At 52.6% G+C, this 18,929-nt stretch overlaps 1 protein-coding gene across 1 annotated transcript in view; it reads left to right on the top strand.

Annotated features, from left to right (window-relative positions):
• The window catches only part of Gli2 (GLI family zinc finger 2), a 147,364-nt gene extending 139,223 nt beyond the window's left edge, over positions 1–8,141 (top strand). Inside the window, exons 11-13 of the mRNA XM_051204028.1 lie at positions 264–545; positions 3,165–3,501; positions 5,740–8,141. Coding sequence (XP_051059985.1) covers positions 264–545; positions 3,165–3,501; positions 5,740–8,138 — 3,018 coding nt within the window. The 3' untranslated portion in view covers positions 8,139–8,141. The remainder of the gene's footprint in view (positions 1–263; positions 546–3,164; positions 3,502–5,739) is intronic.
• The last annotated feature ends 10,788 nt before the right edge of the window (positions 8,142–18,929 follow it).

Here is an 18,929-nt window from a genome sequence, read left to right as displayed (position 1 = left end):
AGGAGTCATGTAAGTCCAAGAGAGCAGAAGTCCGGACCTTCTCTCCAGTAAGAGAAGACCACATGGAAATACTTAGATCGATAGAAATGGGTTAATATTTAAAACAGAGCTAACCAATAAGAAACGCTAGTAACAGGCCAACAGCTTTATATCTGATACGGATCTCTGTGTGTTATTTGGGGCTGGTGCGGCTCTGGAACCAGGCTGGCAGGAAAACATACTTGTAACCCTCATCCTTAACCCAGGCCCGGCTCTCTTCCTAGAAACCCTATATCTGCAAGATCCCAGGCTGCACCAAGAGGTACACAGACCCAAGCTCTCTCCGCAAGCATGTGAAGACTGTCCATGGGCCAGATGCCCATGTCACCAAGAAGCAACGCAATGATATGCACCTCCGTGCTCCACTGCTCAAGGAGAATGGGGACAATGAGGCCAGCGCCGAGCCAGGGGGCCGGGGGTCTGAGGAGAGTGTGGAGGCCAGTAGCACTAGCCACACTGTGGAGGACTGCCTGCATATCAAAGCCATCAAGACAGAGAGCTCCGGGGTAAGACAGAGCAGGGTGCCCAGCTGGCAGAGGGCAGTTCCCCAGCTCTGCACGAGGCCCAGGATCCTAGCCCCTCTGAGGGTTCTGATCAGGCACCCCCTTCTCAAAAGGGAGTGATGCCCTGCCTTGTCCCAGCTCGGCTTTCCTCCTTTGTTACCGTGCACCCCTCCTGAAACCTGTCTCGTTCCAGTCACCTTCTCTGACCCAGCTCCTGCTGGGCAACTGAGGCTGGGGCTGGGGCTGTCCTTTCTCCACACCGGTCCACACCGGGTGTGTTTGCCTGCTCATCCAGCACCTGGGGGCCACTGCGGGTTCGTACCCCTCCGGCCCTGTCTGTGTCGTCCCCATTCTGTAGCCTCTGCTCCTTTCGTTCTAACCACCTGTTCTTTGTCTCTACCTCTTTTTCCCGACTGTACCTCCCCTAAGGATAGACGCTACTGAGGTGAGCGGAGGACTGGGTGAGGGTGGGCTGCCCGGGGTGAGAGGGTGGACTGGGATGCTGGCCTTTGGAGAGGCAGGCGACATGAGGGATAGGAGAGACGGGCAGCAAGGGTGGCGCTGGCAGGTGTGAGGAGCAAGGGACCCATAGCAAAAGAGGGCAGGGGTGGGGTCTAGAGAGCAAGGGGGACAGGGGTGAGGTGTGGCGATCAAGGGAGGGTGGGGTGAGATCTGGGGAGCAAGGCTGGGCAGGGGTGAGGTGTGGAGATCAAGGGAGGGCGGGGTGAGATCTGGGGAGCAAGGCTGGGCAGGGGTGAGGGTGTAGAGATCAAGGGAGGGCAGGGGTGAGATCTGGGGAGCAAGGCTGGGCAGGGGTGAGATCTGGGGAGCAAGGCTGGGCAGGAGTGAGGTGTGGAGATCAAGGGAGGGCAGGGGTGAGATCTGGGGAGCAAGGCTGGGCAGGAGTGAGGTGTGGAGATCAAGGGAGGGCAGGGGGTGAGATCTGGGGAGCAAGGCTGGGCAGGGGTGAGGTGTAGAGATCAAGGGAGGGCGGGGTGAGATCTGGGGAGCAAGGCTGGGCAGGGGTGAGGTGTGGAGATCAAGGGAGGGCGGGGTGAGATCTGGGGAGCAAGGCTGGGCAGGAGTGAGGTGTGGAGATCAAGGGAGGGCAGGGGTGAGATCTGGGGAGCAAGGCTGGGCAGGGGTGAGGTGTAGAGATCAAGGGAGGGCGGGGTGAGATCTGGGGGAGCAAGGCTGGGCAGGAGTGAGGTGTGGAGATCAAGGGAGGGCGGGGTGAGATCTGGGGAGCAAGGCTGGGCAGGAGTGAGGTGTGGAGATCAAGGGAGGGCAGGGGTGAGATCTGGGGAGCAAGGCTGGGCAGGGGTGAGATCTGGGGAGCAAGGCTGGGCAGGGGTGAGATCTGGGGAGCAAGGGAGGGCAGGGGTGAGATCTGGGGAGCAAGGCTGGGCAGGGGTGAGATCTGGAGAGCAAGGCTGGGCAGGGGTGAGGTGTGGAGATCAAGGGAGGGCGGGGGTAAGATCTGGAGAGCAAGGCTGGGCAGGGGCAAGTCTAGGCTGGATGGAGGGAAGAATTGTGGCGGGCAATACTCAAGATCTGCAGTTCTGCTTGTTGGAAGCCTCTCCCCTAGACTGGGCATGCAGTATTAAGGCATCTTCCCAAAGAAGAGGCAGAGACAGGGCAAGCATTTGACCTGGCAATGAGCCTTAAGCTACTGCATCCAGGGTTTGCTTCCGAGGCCACACTGGACGCTGTAGAGTGCTGTGGCTGCCCCAGCCCAGCCCAGAGGGACAGCCTGGCATTCTAGTTTCATTTCTGTTGCTGTGGCAAACACGCTGGCAAAAAGCAAGGGAGGGCAAGTATGATGAAGGGATTTGAGTTACAATCCCAGATCCCAGATCTCTACCCATTGTTTTGTTTTGTTTTGTTTTTGTTTGGGGGGGGGGAGATCAAGGCAGGAACTCAAGCAGCTAAGCCCCTCACATCCAGTCAATGACAAACTGAATACACAGTCCCCTGCTTCACTCAGCTGCCTGTCTTGGACAGTTCAGGACCCAACCCTTGAAATGGTGCCACCCACATTCAGCACAGGTCTTCCTACATTCAGTTAACAATTAAGACAGTCCCCCACAGACATGCACACAGACCAACCCCATCTAGATGACTCCCTGTTAGGAGCCTTCTTTCCAGATGGGTCTAGACTGTGTCAAGTTGATGTATAAAACTAACAGTTTGGAGTAGCCATGCAGGCAGTGGCTATACCCCATTCTACCCCCCCCCAAGCACCTACCCCTGGCCTGTCAAGAGCATCCTGTTCAGTACAAGTCGCCAGACTTCTGTTATCCCTGGCTGCATTGTGAGCACAGCGGCAGTACTGTGTTGAGTATCTTCTCTCCGGGTGAACTTAGTCACCTTCTTCCTGCAATAGGACAAATCCTTGCAATAGGACAAATCCTTGCACACGTTGCTAGGTGGGAGAAGGTTTGGGTCAATCTCGTAGTTGGGAAAGAAGGCCAAGGATAGACAAGGGTTGGGTTGTCAAGTAGTTCCCTGCTTCCTCGTGTCCCCGCCCAAGCAAGCACAGCATGGTATGGATGTGGGATGGTCACAGGACCAGGTGACTCCTCACACCCTGAGTCTGTGTCTTCCATCTTATCCCTACAGCTGTGTCAGTCCAGTCCCGGGGCCCAGTCATCCTGCAGCAGCGAGCCCTCTCCCCTGGGCAGTGCCCCCAACAATGACAGTGGCGTGGAGATGCCAGGGACAGGGCCTGGGAGTCTGGGAGACCTGACAGCACTGGATGACACATCTCCAGGAGCTGACACCTCAGCCTTGGCCGCCCCCTCCACTGGCGGCCTGCAGCTGCGCAAACACATGACCACCATGCATCGCTTTGAGCAGTTGAAGAGAGAGAAACTCAAGTCACTCAAGGATTCCTGCTCGTGGGCTGGCCCAGCTCCACACACCCGCAACACCAAGCTGCCTCCCCTCCCAGCAAACGGTGAGTGAGGCCCAGGGCTTAACAGCCCAGGTGGGAGAGAGAGCCTGGGGCTGTTTCCTCCAGGCATCTTGCAGTCTGACTGGCGGCCCACCATGGGACAGAAGCCCACAAAAATAGCAAAAGACAAACCTTTCATTCAGAATTGAAGCATGAGTATAGGCCATTTTACACAGCTCAAGAGTTCCTGGTTATTGCCCAGGACTTCCTCTAAGGCAGTCTAGGAAAAGGCAGAGCTGGTTGCTAGGGGCAAGGTGTGGATGGCCTTTTGGGTTTGATTAGCAGCCTTAGGTTATGTAAATCTTAGTTATTGGAAATGTCTGATTTGAACCATATGCATACCTAATCATGTATAACATGATAAATGGCGGATTTCCCCTAATAGTTCACCCAAAGGATATAGTTTACCTTACCGTGCAGGGTTCCCCAGACAAGCTCAGGCTGGGTCAGCCTGGTTCCTTGGTTGTGGGTTGTTTTCAGAATATGTTTGGCCACTAAAGGTTCCTAAGGGTTGGTAGGGAACCAGAGGTCAAAGTGACCAGATTTTTTGTTTGGAGAGGGACATGAGTGTAGCTCAGTACAGGTGCAAGCTCCAAGTGTGTAAGTGGTCAGGTGCAAGCTCCAAGTGTGTAAGTGGTCAGGTGCAAGCTCCAAGTGTGTAAGTGGTCAGGTGCAAGCTCCAAGTGTGTAAGTGGTCAGGTGCAAGCTCCAAGTGTGTAAGTGGTCAGGTGCAAGCTCCAAGTGTGTAAGTGGTAAAGGAGTGTGTACAGTGTCAACCAAGTGAAGCCCGATGGCTGAGCTTTCCCTGTGCATGCCAGCTTCAACCCAACCTTGTGTTACATGGAAAGGAAATAGGCTCAGAGAGGTACAGGGGCCCCAGCCAAACCCAGGCAGCGGTAAAACTCAGCACAGGTCCATGAGCTCCAACGTTTGTGCCGTTCCCATGCCACTGAAACCCTCTGAACACAGACAGCCCCGGCTGTAGCTCCTTCCTTGCCTGGCCTTTCAGTGTTTCGGGTGTCGTGGCAAAGGCTCAGGGAGGGAGGGCGGTATGATTGGCATCCCAAAGGAGCCACCGTCAGGTTCACATGCGGAGTAAGCCACAAAGCACCAAAGACAGAGCTAGGGTACTGATGTACTGAGCAGGCACCTTCCACGGGCAAAGAGCAGGGGGCCTTCATGGAGGAGGTGGCCTGTGTGCAGCAGGCTCTTCATCTCCAAGAGCATCTCTAGAGTGCCACTGGGTGCGCAGACCCCAGGCTGCCTCCCCGCACGGTGGTGCATGTTGGCACACCGCCATCTGCCACTCCCACTGTTGGAAGGAACGCTGACAGAAGACCATGAACTCTGCAGGTCTGGATCTCCTGGATCACCATCTCATCCCTGGTCATAGGGTTCACGATCACTTGTCTGCCCATCTTAGCCCCGAAGGGGGGCTCACTGACATTGGACTTGCTCTAAGATCAACATAGGTAGACCCCACCTCAAAATATAAATGAATAAAAAAGCAAGGGCTGGAGATTCGGCTCAGTTGGCAGGGTGATGCCTACTGATGCACACAGCCCTGAGTTCAGTCCTGAGTACCAAATCCATGTCACATGGCGGTGCACACCTATAATCCCAGGGCCCAGGAGGCAGAGGCAGCAGAATCAGAAGCTCAAGATCATCTTTGGTTACAGGCCAATCTGGGCCACCTTTGTCTCCAAGGGGGGGAAAATCCCTCCTTGTTGGGACATAGGCAGCTGGGCCCTCCTAGCCCTGCCGTCAGTAACCTCATCTTGTGTGCAGGTGCATTTTATCTACAGCTAGAGAAACGGGGGAGGTTGCTTTGTGTAGCCCTGCTGTCCTATAACCCATTCTTTAGACTGAGCTGTCTTGGCACTCAGAGATCTGCCTGCCTCTGCCTCCCAAGTGCTGGGATTAAGGACAGCGTGGTGTCCTCCTTCCCTTCTTATATCCAGAACGCTTCTGCTATTGAGCGCCTGCTGTGTACCGTGCTAGGGCTCCAGGCTCAGTCTGGTCAAGGGGATGAGTAGAGGAACCAGTTATGGGGGACAGGGTATAGGTGGTTTTTTGTTTTGTTGTTGTTGGGTTTTTGGGGGGGTTGGGGTGGGATTTGGTTTTTTGTTGTTGTTTGGTTGGTTGGGGTTTATTTTGGTTTGGTTTGGCTTTGGGAAACATCGGCAGGGCCCTATCGAAGCACAATCCTTAGCCTCCTGTGACCCCTCTCTTCCTCCCCAGGTTCTGTCCTGGAAAGCTTCAACGGCACTGGGGGCGGTGGGCCAGCGGGACTGCTGCCCAACCAGCGGCTGCCGGAGCTGACCGGAGTGACGATGCTGAGCCAGCTGCAGGAACGAAGGGACAGCTCCACCAGCACCGTGAGCTCGGCCTACACTGTGAGCCGCCGCTCCTCTGGCATCTCCCCGTACTTCTCCAGCCGTCGTTCCAGTGAGGCCTCGCCTCTTGGAGCCGGCCGCCCGCACAATGCCAGCTCAGCAGACTCCTATGACCCTATCTCCACGGATGCCTCCCGGCGCTCCAGTGAGGCCAGCCAGTGCAGCGGTGGGGGCCCAGGCTTGCTCAACCTCACGCCTGCGCAGCAGTACAGCCTGCGAGCCAAGTACGCAGCAGCCACAGGCGGACCGCCACCCACACCGCTGCCGGGCCTCGAGCGTGTAAGCCTTCGCACCCGCCTGGCATTACTGGATGCTCCCGAGCGTGCGCTGCCGGGCGCTTGCCCACACCCACTGGGGCCACGACGTGGCAGTGACGGGCCTGCCTACAGCCACGGCCATGGTCATGGCCATGGCTATGTGGGCGCGGCTCCTGCCTTCCCGCACGAGGGCCCAGGCAGCAGCATGCGTAGGGCCAGCGACCCTGTGCGGCGACCCGACCCCCTCATTTTGCCTCGAGTACAGCGTTTCCACAGTACCCATAACATGAATCCAGGTCCACTGCCACCCTGCGCTGAGCGGCGAGCCCCGCATCTACAGAGCCATCCCAGCGTGGATAGCAGCCTGACCCGCAACACCTACTCCCCGAGACCCCCAAGCATCAGTGAGAATGTGATGTTGGAGGCCATTGCTGCTGGAGTAGATGGCGCAGGGCTTGAATCCGACCTGGGGCTGGTGGAGGATGAGCTGGTCCTGCCCGATGATGTGGTACAGTACATCAAGGCCCACACCAGTGGTACCTTGGATGACAACATGCGACAGGGATACCCTACAGAGAGTGTAGGCTTCCCTGAGAACTCTAAACTGCCCAGTCCTGGGCTGCAAGGCCACCGGAGGCTAGCAGCTGCCGACTCCAATGTGGGCCCTTCTGCTCCTGGACTGGGGGGCTGCCAGCTGAGCTACAGCCCCTCCTCCAACCTCAATAAGAGCAACATGCCTGTGCAGTGGAATGAGGTGAGTTCCGGCACCATGGATGCCCTGCCCAATCAGGGGAAGTCACCTCCTTTTCCCCACAGCAACCTGGCTGTGGTTCAGCAGAAGCCAGCCTTTAGCCAGTACTCGGGATATGGTCCCCAAGCCCTGCAGGCCAGCTCCGGAGGCCTAGACAGCACCCAGCCACACCTACAGCTCCGTGGAGCCCCCGCTGCACCCAGAGGGAGCTATGCACAACAGCCTCGACAGCCGGCCACGGGTGGCCAGTGCCTGAATGTGACTGCTGCCATGAGTCCTCAGGCCAGCTACAGCCAAGCCCACCCCCAGCTGAGCCCAAGCATTGTCGGTGGACAGCTGAACCAGTTCTCTCCCTCCTGCAGCAATGCGGCAGCCAAGCCCAGCCACCTGGGACTCCCTCCACAAATGGAGGTTGTCCCCAATGCCACCATGATGAGTGGCCATCAACGGGAACTTGGGATTGCCAGTTCATCTCTGCCTGGGGTGTCCCAACCTCATGCAGTCCTGAGCTGTCCCCAGCAGGAAGGCTACCAACAGGGTTCCAGTCTTCTATCATCCCATCAGCCTAGCTTCATGGAGTCCCAGCAGGGCACCGGCTTTGGTCCCATGCAGCCTCGGCCACCCCTTGAGCCCAGCACTGCTAGCCGGCCCCGAGGAGTACGTGCTGGGCATCAGCAGTTGTATGCCAGGACCGCTGGCCAAGCCATGGTCACATCAGCCAACCAAGAGACAGCAGAAGCTATGAGCAAGGGAACAGCAGGGACCATGGTATCCCTGGCCCCTCAACCATCTCAGGACGCAGGGCGGTCACAGGACCAGAACACACTCTACTACTATGGCCAGATCCACATGTATGAACAGAATGGAGGCTGCCCAGCCATGCAGCCCCAGCCACCACAAGCACAGATGTGCTCAGACAATATCCAGCCCCAGCCTCTGCCTTCACCAGGGGTCAACCAGGTATCCAGCACTGTGGACTCCCAGCTTCTGGAGGCCCCCCAGATTGACTTTGATGCCATCATGGATGACAGTGATCACTCAAGTTTGTTCTCCGGTGCACTGAGCCCCACCCTTCTCCACAATCTCTCCCAGAATTCCTCACGCCTCACCACACCCCGGAGTTCCCTGACACTGCCCTCCATCCCTGCAGGCATCAGCAACATGGCTGTCGGGGACATGAGTTCCATGCTCACCAGCCTGGCTGAAGAGAACAAGTTTTTAAATATGATGACCTAAAGGCCCGCTGCTCCTGGTGCAGCGCCGACCTGGGAAAATTTAGCTTCTTGAAATTAAGAGTCTAATCTCTTCTCTTTGTCGGGGGGAAAAAAAAAGTGTTAATTAGGCCTGAGAGGGCTTGAGCAATGGCTGGTTCAGACTCGCAAATATTTTAAGGAAAGAGTTAGGGGCAGCCTCTTTGCTGTTTGACCTATTTTTCGGAACAGTCAAAAAGTCTCGTTCAGAAAGAAACTCGTTTACACAGTGTTTGCCAGCCTTTGGTGTTTATGGGATTATTCGGTTCTGGCTTCTTTGCCTGTCGTTCCGCTAATGAGAGAGTACATTGGCCAAGGCTTTCTAAGAACATACCCCAAGAGGAGAGGGGAACCGCGCTCTGGGTTTGAAAGTGAGACCATGCTGGATGCTCTGCTCCGAGAAGGGTTTGCCATTCTGACACCTGCAAGGAGAAGGGATTGCTGCCTCCCCGGCTTCTTCCATGAAGCTTGCCAAGGTTGCTTGCCACAAAGGAGAAAGGTACATCCCCCTGGGATGTTAAGGAGTTTCCTCAGTTACCGCTAGCATCTCCATTCCCTTAGGCTCAATGGGACCCGAAGATTTCCTGAGTGAAGAAGGATTAATAAAACACGTTATCACCAGGAAATAAACTGGGGCAAGCCCCGAGGCTCCCCGGGAACCTCTCCTGGCCTGTTTACAATGTTCTGAAGAATACAGTGGAGCCCCTCCTGGGAAGACCGTGTGTGTCTAAATTCCTCGGGTGGCAGTGGGCTAGGGATGGACCAAGGTAAAAGGCCTTCCCCGGGAAGAGCAAGTCGCATGTTTACCCAGCCCTTTTTTCCCTGTGCACTACCACCCTCCATGCTGTGCTGGGTGGCCAGCTGTCTGCCCCTAGCCACCACATTCAGTCTCAGTACCTTCCCATCCCTGACCTCTGCCCTCCTCTCCAGGTTATTTGGCATGGACTGATGACATGCATGGTGTTTGTGGCCGGGTGGGAGGGTGAGGGATTGATTCTTGGACTTTGAGGAACTATTAACTGAATCTTCTTGTTCAGTGTGGCCTGGCCCCAAATAAGAAAGGGCGTGTGGAAACTGACTCCAAAAAGAATCGGCCCAGAACACACCCTAGGGTGAACCCACGCCTCTTTCCCAGCACACACATGCGCACACCCTGTCCGAAACTTCTCCCCTTGAATTCACAGAAACTTTGCCAAACCAAACCTCACCACTCAGAGCTTCCTTCTGGCCATGGCTCTGGCTTCAGCAGAGCCTGGACCTCTGAGTCCTAGGACAGCAGTCTTCTCTGTTTACAGTCCAGAGACAAGACCAACGCCCGTGGCTCTGTGGCTCCAATGGTGTGGTCTCTCTGCCTGACATAGACCCTAACTTCCCAGTCTCCATCTGGATCTATTTTGTGTAGATATTGCCATCCCCGAATACGCTGTGGGTGAATCGTCCAGCCAAATTTATATTGCCAAACATTTTTAGCTTTTTCTACTTGCTATAAATTGAGATGACACGCTCAACTTGTAAATAAGTCTTTTTGTACATTAAAAATAATTTTTTCATAATTTATCTTGTCGATCTGCTTTTCCCTTGACAGTAGTTAATGAGAATCTAGGCAGTAAATTTGGTGCATTTGAACAAAAATTAGGCTGTATTTTTTTCACAACAGTGTCAAAACTGACTAGCCCACCTTAACCCAGACAAGCTCAGTTCAGAATCATTCACTGGCTGTTTGCTTCTTCTCACTTTGGGGTGGGGGCAGACGGGGTTTGACAGATTTCTGGGACTCAGTTACTAGGGGATTTCTCTACACAGCTGAGTCAGTTAGCTGAGGTCCCATACACCAGGTCTCGTGTCCCAGGCACAGTCTGGTTCCTGGGCGATACACATTTGAATTGGGAGGTGTGTTGGTTATTTCCGTGTGCTATGATCAAATACCAGACAAAAGCAATTTCAGGGGAGAGGGTCTCGGAGTTCAAGGGTACAGTCAGGGAGTGTATGACAGAGGGGCATGAAGTGTCTAGTCACATGCGTCCACAGTCAGGAAGCAGAGAAAGACGGCCTTGTCCAGCCCAGAACCCCAGCCGATAAAATGGTACTGCCCACAGTTAAGATACCTCAAAAATTTTCCCAACCTGGATAATCCTTCACTGGAGTGCCCGGGGCCTTGTTTCCTGGTGATTCCAGATCCTGTCTGGTTGATGTTGAGATTATCCATCCCGGGGAGGGTGGGAAGAGGGACAGACCCCCAACGCTGGCAAAAGAGAGTCAGGGGAGGCAAATGAAGGCCAGGATGCATAGCTACCAGCCTTGGGTGAAAGGCCAGTAGAGATGAGCCATAACTAGGACCCTGAGTCTAGGAATGCCTCCTGACAGGTAGTCAGGGAGAACCTTGATTCAGCAAATTGATAGTCTACCCTGGGCAATGGTTGGGGATCATTAACTTCAAAAGGCTGGGAATATAGCTTGGTAGGTTCAAACCTCCAGAACCCACATAAAAACCATACCTAAGGGGAGATAGGATGCCAAAACAGGAGAATCCCCAGAAATTCATGGCCCAGCTAGCCTGGCATAGCACATGGGAAAGCAATTCAGGGACCCTGCCTCAAGGTAGAGGGTGAGGGCCAGCACTCACGGTTGTCCTCTGACCTCTCCACCCACACTATGGCAATGCATGCCTGTAACGAGTACTGTTTTCCGCCTGCCCTGCCTTGTCCCGCCACCGCGCCAGCCCCAATTAACACACCGAGACTCTGTATTAGATATAATGCTGTTGGCTGTTACTAGTTTCTTATCGGCTAGCTCTGTCTTAATTATCAACCCATTTCTGCTGATCTATGTATTTCTCTTACCTGGGAGCCGGCCGGCATTCTGCTCTCTCCCGACTCTCCATCTTGACTCCCCCTTCCTCCTTCCTCTTTCCTCCTTGTCTCCTAGTCCCGCCTATCTTCCTTTCCTATTGGCCAACAGTGCTTTATTCATTAACCAGTACGAGAAACATACATAATGACATCTCCCATCACATGCCTACATTTGGGTGGAGTGGGGGTGGAGTGGGGGGGGGAATGCAAGTGCACACCCAGATTAAAAATGAGGTTTTTAAACAAGATCGCTCAGTGATCAAAAGCATTTGATGCTCTTGTAGAAGACCCTCGTTCGGTTCCCAGCGCCATGTCAGGAGGCTCACACCACTGCAATTCTGTTTTCTGGGTACCCTCATACATGTGCACACTCACACACAGACACAGAGATACATACAAAAAAAATACAAAATAAAAATAGAGGGCTGGGGAAATAGATGGGTGGTTAAGGACACCTGTTGCTCCTGCAGAAGACCCAAGTTGATTCCCAACACCTGCATGGCGGCTTCTAACCATCCCTAACTCCAGTTCCAAGATAACAATGCACTCTTAAGAGTGCACCAGACATGCACATAGTATACTTGTATACCTACAGGCAAAACACCCATACGCCTAAAATAAATACTTTAAAAATCTTTTTTAATGAAACAAAATTTGAAGCCTTGAGCGGGGAGTGGGGGGTGGGGAGCACACTCGCACACGTAGAGGCCAGAGAACCACCTAAGCTCTCATTTCTCAGGCACTGTACACGTCTCTCACCGGCTCTCCTGGAGTTTGCCAAACAGGCTAGGCTGGCTGGCCACCGAGCCCCCAGGATCCACCTATCTCCTCCACGGTGCTGGCATTGTTAGCACAGCGTTTTATTTTTTAACTTTTGTTTGTTTGTTTTGTTTTCAAGGCAGAGTGTCTCTGGTAGCCTGGTTGTCCCGGAACAACTCGCTCTGTTAACCATGCTGACCTCCCTCCCTCCCTCTTGTCTCCTGAGTGCTGGGATTAAAGGCACACGACACCATGCCTGCCTCTTTTTTTTTTCAGTGTGGGTCCTGTGGCAGGAACTCAGATCCTAATATTCACAAGGCAAGTGCATTACTGACAGCCATCTCCCCATCCCCAAGACTGAGCTTCTCCATCTTCCAATGGCCTCGGAGCCCTTTTAGTCCACACCAGCAGTCACTGACCTTGGTTGTGTCACATGGGTCTCTCATACACTACATTACCCTATCTCAAAAGCTATACCATGTTTCCTTTGGCTTCTCTCTCTCTCTCCAAATATATATATATATGATGACTGGTGTTCCCATACCAGCCTGATAAAATTTCCCCTGAAGGTCTGCAGGCACCCAATATTACTAAAATGTCTTAAAAAGAAAACAAAACAGGGCCTCGTGTAGCCTAGGCCGGCCTCAAATTCACTATCTAGGTGAGGACAGCCTTAAATTTCTGATCATTCTACCATCACCTCCTGAGTCCTGGGCTTACAGACATGTTCCATCCAGCTCAGTTTGGATGATGATGGGGATCAAACCCAGCGTTTGGTGTATACTAAGCAAGAGCTCTGCCCACGGAGCTTATAGGAAAATTTTCACCGAGCATCTCTCCACACAGAGCGCAGGGCACTGTTTTTATTGCCCTTTTCCAACTACTGTGGATTTCCTTATTTTTCGTTTCCACGTGTACGCTTTGTATGTGAGAATCGCCACCTCTCATCCCTGTTCATTCTCAATATGTCACTACTGCCTAGTGGGTGCTGTCAAATAAAGGCAGAGACCAGTAGGAAGCTCCGGCCGGGCTCACAAGTGGCAGGGGTGGGCTTCCCTGGGTGGCCATGGAAGACAGTTCATCTCTGCTCCTGGACTTCCCTCCTGGGGACATCTAATGACAAAGCCGTTATAACATGACTGGGCTAGGAACAGGAAGCAAATCACAGAGCTGAGCCTGACAGCAATTGCCTGGGAAACATACACCTGCACAATGAGGGTAGAAGTACCGCAATGACCCACCTTCCACACTCTCCCACCCAGCCTTTCTCGTGGTAAGACTCACTCAAGCCTTGGGACTTCTGTCGCCCCTAAGACAAATGCCCTGACAAAAGCATCTAAAGAAAGGAAGGGTGTTATCCAGGTGGAGGTGGTGCACGCCTTCGATCCCAGTGCCGGGAGGCAGAGGCAGGCCTGGTCTGGAGTGAGTTCCAGAACAGGCTCCAAAGCTACACAGAGAAACCCTGTCTTAAACAAAACCAAACCAAACCTAGAGAGAGAGAAGCAGAAAAAGAAGGGTGTGTCTGGGCTCTTAGTTGGAGGCAGAAGCACAAGGCAGCTGATTATATCACACCCAGTGTCTGGGAGCAGAGAGATGAAGGCTCGTTTTTCCTTCTCATTCAGTGCAGGGTCCCAGTCCATATTTTGGGTGCATCTTCCCACCTCAACCTAATCTGGAAACTCCCTCACAGACATGCCCAGAGGTTTGCCTTCTGAGCCTGGATCCTGTCAGTGATTTACAGGATTAATAACCACCCCATTCACTGACATGAACAGAGTATGATGGTGCATGCATGTAATTCCACTCAGGAGGCAGAGGCAGGGATCATCCATAGTTCCTAGGGTAGTGTCTTCCAGGCTAGTTGGGGTTATAAGACTAACTGATGTTGTAGCCTCCTTCTGTCCCCTGGGTCTGTCTCCATTTATTCTAAGCCTAGGAGGGGGGAACAATCAAACACACACACACACACACACACACACACACACACACACACATACATGCATTCATACATATACAAACACATACATACATATTTACACAAACTCATATAGACATACAAACACATAACCACATCTATACACATACAAGCACATATACAAATACACATACATATATACACATATACACACATACACATATACACATACAAGCACATACACACATACACATATACACATACAAGCACATACACACATACATATATACACAAACACACATATATACACAAACACATACAGTACAATATTGTCCAACCAGGTTCTCAATGCCTGTCGATGTCATATGGCAAGATTCACACAAAGAGAGGCAGCCTAGCGACTCATATGAGGTTAGGTGGCTACAGTCCCCTTGGAGGGACAAAATACAGATTCTTAGGTTGAGGTGCTCAATAGAGAGATTGTACAGTTAAGGGGCTCTGGCAAGAGCACAGTAGATAACTGAAATGCTAAAAATCTTCCGATGACATTGGTGCGGTGGCACTCACCCATAACCCAGCACACAGGACACACACAGGAGCTTTAAGGTCATCTCCTGCTACAGAGTGAACTAGAGGAAACCTTGTCTCAAAATAAAAATACAGTCTGCAAATAACCCAAAGAAGGCAGGAGATAGAAAACATAACAGTCCAAAAAAGAAAAGGGGGAAGTAAATTAAGGACAATGGTGGCACTAAATGCAGCCCTGTCGATAACTACATAAAATGAAAACAGTCTAAAAGCTTCAATTAAGACACGCACGGCGAACGGGCCAGGAGTTTCAGACACACGGCTTTAAGACTTCCTATAAAGCTGCCGTTGTCACGGCAGCAGAATTGATGATGGTAAAATTGCAGATCGGTGTCCTGGGACAGAGAACGGTCAGCAGCATCGCCCAGAGACCAAACTGACTGTGTTCTGAAAGGCTTGTCCAACCTGAGACACACAGGCTGCATGCATCCCAGGCTAGCTATGATGCAGGCCAACACAAAATCCTAAATTTACTTAAAACACTGTGAGGTGTGTGTGTGTGTCTGTGTGTGTGTGTATGAGTGTTTGTATGTGTATCTGTGTGTGTGTGTGTGTCTCTGTGTGTGTGTCTGTCTGTGTGTGTATGTGTCTGTGTGTCTGTGTGTGTCTCTCTGTGTGTATCTCTCTGTGTGTGTGTCTGTGTGTGTATGAGTGTTTGTGTGTCTGTGTGTGTGTTTGTGTGTGTCTCTGTGTGTGTCTGTGTGTGTATGAGTGTTTGTGTGTGTGTCTGTGTGTGTGTGTATGAGTGTTTGTGTGTCTGTGTGTGTGTTTGTGTGTGTCTCTGTGTGTGTGTGTATGAGTGTTTGTGTGTCTGTGTGTGTGTGTCTGTGTGTGTCTGTGTGTCTGTGTGTCTGTGTGTGTGTCTCTGTGTGTGTGTCTGTGTGTATGTCTGTGTGTGTGTCTGTGGGTGTGTGTCCGTATGTGTGTCTGTGTGTATGTGTGTGTGTGTCTGTGTGTGTATGAGTGTTTGTGTGTGTGTCTGTGTGTGTCTCTGTGTGTGTGTGTCTGTGTGTGTATGAGTGTTTGTGTGTCTGTGTGTGTGTGTGTGTCTGTGTGCATCTGTGTGTGTGTGTGTGTGTGTCGGGGGTGTTAGACATGTCCGTGGGTCTATTTCTATGTGACCCATAAGTGTGAGGACTCAGAGAAGAATGATGAGAGATGGAAACCAGGAATACATAGATGGTCCAGGCCAGAGCCCAAGGTAGAAACCTCCCAGGGAGGGCTGGGAATGATAGCCTTTCCTCCAGGAAATTGATGGGAGGGGGCTCCTGTTGCCCCACCTACCTGGGGGTCTGGTTTATAGACCTCTGTTCCACTTCCTGTCCTCATCTCAATCCACAGGTCCCTACTGCTCCACCCTGGCCTCATCCCACATTCTTCCCTGTCAGAGCAGTCCTTTCAGACCCTGTTTCCCCTAGCAACCCCATCCCGCCCAGGACTTATGGTCCATCGGGATCCCCGCATCACCTCTGCTCACCTTATCACTTCCTTTCATCTGTATCCTCTCACTGTGCCAAGTAAAGGCCCAGCACACGCTGGCTCAGGGCCTTTGCCCTCCTTCCCATTGTCTGGAAAGCTTTCCTCTCAAACAGTCAAAAGATTTGTACCTTTCTTCAGGCCTTTGCTCTCATAACCACCCTATTTAAAAGGATGGGGGTTGTGGATGGGGACCCATGCAAGAGCACTTGCCTCTGGGATTGATCCCGCCACTGGGAAGAAATCAGCCGTCAAACCTCCCCCATGACCTTCTGTGCTCTTCCCTAAAGCACAGATGGCCTCGGAGCTGTCATTCACACCTTCTGAATGAGCTCACCGGTGATGGGAGCGGATGCTCGGGAGAGCATGTGTGCGTGTGCAGGGAGACTGTGAGGTGGGAAGGGAAAGCAAGTAGTCACAGAGCTTTCCAGAAGTTTGCCAAGATGGACAAAGAGCACAACAGAAAGAGGCTTTGATTGTGGTTTTGTGCATGTGTCTGTTTTGAAACAGGGTCTCTCATAGCCCCGGCTGGCCTGGAACTCCTTGTAGCCAAAAATAGCCTAGAACTGCTGGGATTACAGATGCGCAATGCCACACCTGAAGTTTGCAGTGCTGAGGACTGAACCTAGGGTCTTGTGTGTGTAAAGCCCCACCGGCCTTGATTGTGGTCTTCAATGGGAAAGAGAAGCAGGTGAAGACTTCTTAGACGCTCGGGATAGAGAAGCAGGAGAGATATCTAAAGTGCGTGATGGGAGTTAAGGGTAGGGGCAGGGTGTGGGGTGCTAGCCATGGCAGGATGGGTGTACCCTGTTGGAACAAGACATCAGGACAAGGTAGAAAATGTCAGGGGCTTGGAACAGAGGAGAAAAGAAAGTTGCTGGCCTGCCTCTTGACACGGAGTCAAGAGTGTCTGTCTGGATATAGACGAAGCAGAGGCCCAAATGGGTTGAGAAGTCTTGGGGCAGTCTGGAAAAGCATGGAGGACCTGTGAGGATGACACTTTGTGAAAGAATGACCAGGTCCAGAGGGAGCCTTGTCCCATGTGCCTGTGTGGTCACGGAGCTCATGGAGGAAGTCTGAGGCCTGTATCACCACCAGCCTGGCGGCTGTGGGAGTGTGGGCTACAGAAGGGAATTTGAGCACATTCCAAGCTCGGGAAGAGTCCAGCTGTCCATGAAGGAAGATGCTCAGGCACAAGAGATGTCTCTGACTGTTACTCGGGCCAGACTGTGGACAAGTCTTCTTTGGGGAGCAACCCCATGCAACGCTTCCCAACACAACCCTTTACTAGACGTGAGGCCGCAGGCATCCCCGTGGTACAGGCAGCTGCCGTGGCTAGAGGTAATTCCCCAGTGTCCTTTATTGCCTCTACTTGGAGGGAGTGACATCAGGCTCCGCTTTACAAGCCGGCAGCACAGCCTCAGCCAGCACAGTGGCTGTCAATAAGGGCTGTGTTTTATATCACAAGCTGGCCGATTTATGGGGGGGGGGCAGTGCCATGCAGACAGCCATTTGGCCAGGGAAGAAAATGACCTCATGCTTAAGAAATTTGGAAGCTAGAAAATAAACGTGTGTGTATGTTGCACACGCTCGAGCGCGACGATGCCTGCATGTGCCAGCTTTGTCTGCCGACTCGCCAGGCATTGGAAAACAGAGACCGCTGTTAAATACACTGGCTATAAAAATTAAATGAAACCAAATGAGTCATTTCCTGCTGGGTAGGGCCTTTGCGTCACACCTGATGAGCAGGGTTTTGGGGAGAGATGGGCCATTTCCTACCAAATCAAAACTGCATTCCTTTCTCCCCAGGTAAGTCGCTCTCTCTGCAAAACACTGGGTAACGTCTCCACTCAGATACGTCCATCTCTTACTGACGTGCCTGTCTACTTTGGGTCTGTCTTCACATACACACGCCCAACTGTGTGTGTGGGTGTATGTGCACACATATGTGTGAATGTGTGTGTGTGTGAGAGAGAATGTGTGTGTGAGTGTGCATGTGTGTGAATGTGCGTGTGTGAGCGTGCGTGTGTGTGAATGTGCGTGTGTGAGCGTGCGTGTGTGTGAATGTGCGTGTGTGTGAGTGTGCATGTGTGTGAATGTGCCTGTGTGAGAGTGTGCATGTGTGCGTGCATGTGTGTGAATGTGCGTGTGTGAGAGTGTGCATGTGTGTGAATGTGCGTGTGTGAGAGTGTGCATGTGTGTGAATGTGCGTGTGTGTGAGCGCCTATCATGTGGGTTCAGGGGAGGGTGTTCAGCGTCCTGATCCATCTCTTTCCATCTTATTCCTTGAGACAGGGTCTTTCACTAGGCCACCAAGCCCCAGCAACCCACCTACCTCTGTCCTTCTCCACACAGTGCTGAGGTTACGGCAGCCACTTCTACCTGCCCATGCCCGATCTTTTGGCATTGTGACATGATGTGGTTACATATAAAGTCCAACTGAGTCATTTCTTAAGATCACTTTTCCATCACTTTTCCAATGTTTTGTAATGTTTGAGGTTTGTGTTCGGCCTCATTCGTAGCCATCGTCGGTGGTAAGTGGCCTGCAAGCCGTGAATTGGACACACCTGTGTGACTCAGCTTCTGGAGGGTGGGCACCTGTGTGACTCAGCTTCTGGAGGGTGGGCACCTGCCATTTGGGTTGACCTCCAAGGCCTCTGTAAACTGCACTGGGCACCACATCACGAGTTCCATTCCCGACTGCTGAAGGAACGAACGAACGCTCTAGTTAGCACAGTAGCTTGGATCAGGCATGATGATGCATGCCTGTAATCCCAGCACATAGGAAGTAAGGCAGGAGGATCAGCAGTTCAAGGTTATCCTTGACTGCGTACCAAATTGGAGACCAATCTGGGCTACAGGAGACTTCTTATGTGCATTCTGTGGTTCAAACTCAGGTCCTCCGGCTTGCAAGGCAAACACTTTACAGACTGAGCCATCTCCCCAGCCCCAGTTGCCTGGCTTTCATCCTCCTCAAAAATCAGATGCCCCCCCACATGTTACCCCCTCAAGTTCCCAAAGGTCTTTGCCACTCATGTCATCTCTCAAGAGGCTGCTTCAGCTCCAAGCATGTGGCTACACACCTACCCAGGGCCTGGGTTTGAACCCAGCTCCCGACAAGCATGCTATTCCATTTAACCCTTGCCATACCCCTGAGAAGGAGCCGTGACAATGTACCTGCAGCTGGGAA

Source organism: Phodopus roborovskii, unplaced genomic scaffold (assembly GCF_943737965.1).
Source record: "Phodopus roborovskii unplaced genomic scaffold, PHOROB, whole genome shotgun sequence".
NCBI classification, from domain to species: domain Eukaryota; kingdom Metazoa; phylum Chordata; class Mammalia; order Rodentia; family Cricetidae; genus Phodopus; species Phodopus roborovskii.
The sequence above is the reverse complement of the archived record's forward strand: the minus strand, read 5'-3'. Positions and strand labels throughout refer to the sequence as shown.